Consider the following 5,580-nt stretch of genomic DNA (forward strand, 5'->3'; position numbering starts at 1 on the left):
CCCCAGCTCAGTGGGAAGGTGGGCGTGGGCAGGGGACGGGTGTGGGGGGCAGGGGATGAGTGTGAGTGTGGGCAGCTCCTCGTGGGTTTGTCCCTTTAAGTGGAGCTGCCTCCTCTCCGGCTTTGGCACCGAGCCGCTTTCATGTCTCCGACTTCAAAGGCAGCGGATTAAGGGGCTCTTTTATCTGAATGAAACCTTAAGCCTCACTTCCCGGTGGATGGTGAATTCCAGGGTGCTGAATGCCAGGGTGCCGGTGGATTGTGGGGTGCTGGCATCCCTGCTGGTCCCACCCTCCCTGCCAGGGGTGCTCCACAGGGCTGAGGAGGGGTGCTGGGTGCCAGGGTGAGGGGTGCTGGTGGGAGATGGGTGCTGTGTGGGTGGGGGTGCCCAGCCAAGGGAGGGGATGTGGCAGCACTGATGGAATGGTGGTTGGATGGGGGATGGCCTCAAGGCTTTGTAGGGAGGCTGTATCCTTCCCTCTCTGCCACCATGCAGCACCCAGAGACGCCCCCATTGCCGGTCCCTTGCTGGGAGCACTGGGTGCCATCCATGATTCTGGCTGGGGATGTGGCCATGCTGGGTACCAGCACTGCCAGCTGGAGGATTGTGGCCGTGGGCAGGAATGAGCCCAGCCCTGTCCCTACTCTCTTGGGGACACATTTGGGACCCAGTTCCACTGCCGGAGGTGAGTCGGCAGGTGGCCTCGTTAGTGCCTGCCTCTTCCTGCTATTAATATTCCTCTCCAGCATTAATGTGGAATTGCAGCTCGGCCGCTCCTGCTGGCCCTCCTCACCCGGCACTGGGGCCGGACGAGCCTCCGACGTGACGGGAATCGCTGCAGCCATGTGCTCTGCTGGTGGCTGCCGTGGCCAGCCTGGGCACGTGGGCTTGGGGTACCATCAGCCCTGGGCTGGCGTGTCCACTTCCCTCTGGTGACAGACAGAATGCCAGGGCTGGGCGTGCTGGGGATACCTGTGCCCCCACTGGGGGCATTGCTCAGTGAGCAGCTCTTCTCCCCAGCCCATCCCTGCAGCCTTCTGCCCCATCCTTGCTAGTGGGAATTGGGGTTTGGGGATGCCAGCGAGCTCCCCCTCCCTCTTCACGCTCTGCTGATGGCTGCAGAGCCATGCCCAGGGCTGGTGCCCCTGGGGTGACAATGCCCAACCTCTTGTGTTCCGGCTCAGCCAGAGCTGTGTCAGCTGCCACTCAGACGGAATATTTATCCGTTCTGCCAGAGCTACCTTTTAATACAATATTTGTGCCGTGGCCTGGCGATGCTGGGGAGAGCCGAGAGCAGGGAAGTGGCTCACGGTGCCGCAGCATGGATGGCTCAGGGAGGACACAGTCCTCCCTCTGTCCCCATGCAGGAGGATGGCAGTGTCACTGCATCCCTCACTGCAATGTGGGAGCGAGCAGGTCCCTATGGAGCCCTGGTGGGGCAAGGAGAGGAGAGGGCTGCCAGGTGGGGCCTGGCTGGGCTTCCCAGCATTGCACTGGCGCTTGCCGAGCCCCGAGGGGCTGCAGGGATGAAGATGTAGCCGAAGTGTCAGAGCCGCTGCCGCCGGGAAGGCCGGTGGGGTTCTTAGCCTGGAGCCTTTGAAATCGAGAGTGCACTTGGAGCATTGACCGGTGTGAGGCCTAGTTAATTAGTGTTAATAGGTTTGTCATTGTCAAAGCTGTGCCGGGGCGAGCGGCCAGCTGTGGGGGGGCGGCAGGGCTGGGGTCTGCCGCGCTGCCGGCACCGCATCACGACGCTCTCACGGCACCTTCCAAATTGGCTCCATTTGTCACGGCTGATGCAATTCGGCAGAGGGTAACTCGTGCTGGGGGGCGGCAGCATGGAGAGCCGCGTGGGGGGATCTCAGACCGCGGCTCAGGGAGGGGACAGCCCCCAGCCCACCCGCTGTCGTGCCGGGGAGGCGGGCAAGCCGTAGCCCCCCGCACCACCGGCTTGTAGCAGGGGGGTTGTGTAGCCAGGAGCGGACGCCTGCTCCCCTCCCTGCTGGGGCTGGAGCAGACGGATCAGCTGGGCTCTCAGCTGGGCTTTTGATTCCGTGTTAATAAAGTCGGCTGTCAGGCTTTGCAGCTGCTAATCCCTCTGTCTGTGTGCCACGATGGTGAGAGTGGTTCCTGCTAATCAGCCATGGTTTGGTGGCAGGGAAGGGTGATGGGAAGACTGGCCGACGTCGCGCCGACCAGCGGGGTGTCCTGGTGCCTGCCCAGGCTGCTCTGCCACAGCCTTTAAGCCTCCCAAATCCTGATGGCTTTTGAGCATCCGTGTGAGGTGGTGCTGGAGGGGTGCAGACCATCCTGGTGACTGTGCCATGGTGTGCCCAGGAGTGCATGGGGACTTTTCAAAGTGACAGGGGGTCTTGAATCATCTCTGGTTGGCAGTAAAGAATTAAACATCTGTTCACATGGCCCAGCAGCTGTGGCAGAACTTGAAATGCCCCACTATGGCCAGGCCAAAAAAGTCCCTGATAGCTGCTGTGCCTGGCAGTCCCTGGTGCCATGGCTGATGTGCCCAGCAGGTTCCAGTGCCATGCAGTCACTGAGCCCCCTGGCCAGGCAGGTCTGCCATGTGGCATTGAGTGCTGTAGCAAAGCTGGCAGCATCACTAGGAGGTCCCAAAGTGCCATCCTGGGACACTGAGAGGTCAGGATCCAGCCTCAGCTGCACAGTGCTGCAGCTCTGCTGGCCAGTGCTGCCTTCCCTTCTCCCCTTGTCCTTTAAGCATAACCTGGAGACACTGGCAAAGTGGTGCACGCTGTGCAGGGGAATTTAATCACCATCATTAACCACACAACAACATCATTAGGAAGAATGAAGTTCGCACTTCATTGGACATGTTTAAAACCTTCTACCCGGGTGGTGACTGCACGAGGGGGACCGGGCAGGGGAAAATATGTAGGATCTATAGGGCTGGCACCCCCCAGGGCTGGGGTGTGCCAGTGCAGGTGTGGTGCCCACCACTACATGCTTCGTGCCACCTCCTTGTATGCTACAGGGCTCTGTGGCCTGTCCATGGTGAAGAGGGAACAGGCACCATCTGGGTGCAGAACACACCTGGTGGCTTTGCCACCACCATGCATTGGCCCTTGGTTTGCCTTACTTTGGGGTTTTTTGCAGTTACAGGGCCAACAAAGCTGGAATACTCTGGGACATGTCCCTTGGGATGGTGGTGTCGGCTCTGGCACCACCAGTGAGGACAGAGAGGGAGGTCCCCTGAGGGGAGGGGACCCAGCCAGAGATGGCAGCTCCTGGGGGGCTGCAGGGACACCCACCTGTCCCCCTCCTGACCCACTTGCAGAGGCTCAGCAGGGCCCTGTGATTGCCCAGCTGCAGCGGGGCTCTTCCAGCGCCGATTGCAATAAAATTGCAAACTCATTACTTTAATTACGTGCAGCCTTCCTGTGCTAATGAAGTTGGGAGTGTGGTAATGGGGCTTGGTGATGGGCTTCTCCACTAATTAAGCGCATTGTTCTCGACCAGGGCTGCACTCAGCCCCCACAGCCCAGGGCAGCAGCATCCACAGTTGTCCTGGGACAGGCTGGGCTGGGGTGCAGGGCAGGCAGTGGGTGTGCTCATGGGTCTGAAGCAAGGAGCAGTCTGCTCCGTGTCCCTGTTCCCAGCAGGACATGCAGGCACTCCGGCATCGCAGTGCTGGTGCCATCCTCCGGTAGCCTCCTGGTGCCACGACCAGTCACTCTCAGCCTGGTCCCCTCAATCCCCTCCCCACCGAGGGCTGGTGGGGCCAGGCATGATGGACAAGCAGGGGCTGAGGACTCCTCCCTGCTGGGGAGAGTGGCTCTGCTTCATAGCTCGAGGACCAGCACTGTATCATTCACACACTGCCAGGGGACCTCGCGCTCCTGCCAGCAGCAAACACTCTCATTCATCTGTCAAGGGGCAGGGATAAATCAGGACTGCTCCGGCCAACTGCCTGTGCTCAGGTGACAGGGTCTGGCCACCCCATGCTTGGGGACATGAGGGCCTCATGTGTACCTGTCTCTGGCCCAGCATTTTCAGCCCCCAAACTTGTCCCTGGGTCGCTGTCACCTCCATCCTGTGCTGCCCAGGGAAGAGTGGGGCTGGGTGGGTCTGGGGGTCCCAGTGCCTGGGGTCAGGGCCAGGACCTGGCCCACCTGGGCACACATCCTACCAGTGCTGAGCATGGTGCTTTATAAATGGGATTTTGGGAGCCATCTGTTTAAAGAAGGAGATAATGAATTAGGGGAAGATGAGAAAAATGCTAAGGCCCGGCGGTTTTTCAGAATGAGCCCGGGTTTTCCGGACGTAAAAGATGAATAACCTCCCCACGTGTTCAATATTCATGAGCTCCCAGCTGTAGTGAGCGTCTCTGCGCTGGGTGGGGACATCCCCGTCACCGAGTCCTCCCTGCCAGCGCGCTGCTGGGACCCATCCGAGGCTGCGATGACTTCCAGGGACACAAAACACCAGCAAGGACGCTCCCATGGCTGCTCCTTGCTCGCATCCTGGTCCCGTCTGGTTGGTGAGCAGCTCCCCAGCCTGTGTCAGAGGCAGGTGGCTGCTAATTGACATTTCCTTCCTCTGTAGTTTGATGAAAGACTCTGGCGACACCGAACTGATTAAAACATCAAGGGGAGGCCCTCACGCCTGCCTTTGATTTGTCTCGGGAGGTGATTATTGCTCCGCTCCACCAGCCAGCCCAGCCAGAGCCGGTGATCCCGATGCGTGCTGTGCCATCCGGGTGCCCCTTCTGTGGCACCACCGGGCTCCTGCCACCCTTCCACCCTTGTCAGCTGCAGTGGCAGCACTATTGGGTTCCCTCCTCACCAGCCATCATCCCGCAGCATCTTTGCTCAGCTGTGGCTCCTCTCCTGGCAGCCAGAGCAGGAACGTTCCCCACATCTGGGGCAGGGCTCAGCCCTGGCTCTCCGTGCCTGTGGGCCAGTGGCCATGTACCTCCTGGCTGCAGCCCTGCATGCTGGGCAGGGGCCACGGGCACCTCTGCCCTCCTTCCTCCACCGCTGCTATTTCACTTTCTTTCTCTTCACCCCCAGGGACTTTCTCTGGGGTTTGGGCCAATTTGCATACATTTTAATCTATAAAAAATTAAGCGGCGCTGGCTGCCGCTCTGAGTCAGACCTCCCCGTCCTGAATCTTAAGGAGCTGAATAATTTTCCACTTTTGCTGAGATGTGTGGAGTCTGATTCATGTTCATCTCATCACCTCTCATTAGAGGAGGGGGCTGAGGGCTTGAGAGGGTGGGAAGAGCCTTCTCGAACCTTCACTGGCAGCCCCCAGCCCCACGGCGTGGCCATGCAGGCAGTGGAGGAGCCATCCGCCCATGTGGGCCACACTGGCAGCGAGGGATCGTGGGATTTGGGAGCTGGCAGGATTGGTCCGTCTTCTGACACTCCCCAGCTGCATCCCCAACCCTTGGAAAACTGCATGGAATGGGAGATACCCAGGCTGGATGCAGGAGGTGAGGATGGCTTTTCCCCCTCTCTGGGGATGTTCCAGCAGAGCTGCTCCCCTGTCCCCATCCCCGGGTGGTGACAGATAGGCCGGAGCTGTTAATATTCAGCACGCTCC

General features: G+C 60.0%; 1 protein-coding gene across 1 annotated transcript in view; it reads left to right on the plus strand.

Moving 5' to 3' along the window:
- DPH1 (diphthamide biosynthesis 1) overlaps nt 1-5,580 on the plus strand; it is a 15,448-nt gene that overhangs the window by 1,806 nt on the left and 8,062 nt on the right. Inside the window, exon 3 of the mRNA XM_029961274.1 lies at nt 3,130-3,220. Within this exon, the coding sequence (XP_029817134.1) occupies nt 3,130-3,220 (91 nt within the window). The remainder of the gene's footprint in view (nt 1-3,129; nt 3,221-5,580) is intronic.

This window comes from Manacus vitellinus, unplaced genomic scaffold, assembly GCF_001715985.3.
Source record: "Manacus vitellinus isolate BGI_N305 unplaced genomic scaffold, ASM171598v3 scaffold_32_pilon, whole genome shotgun sequence".
Lineage (NCBI taxonomy): Eukaryota > Metazoa > Chordata > Aves > Passeriformes > Pipridae > Manacus > Manacus vitellinus.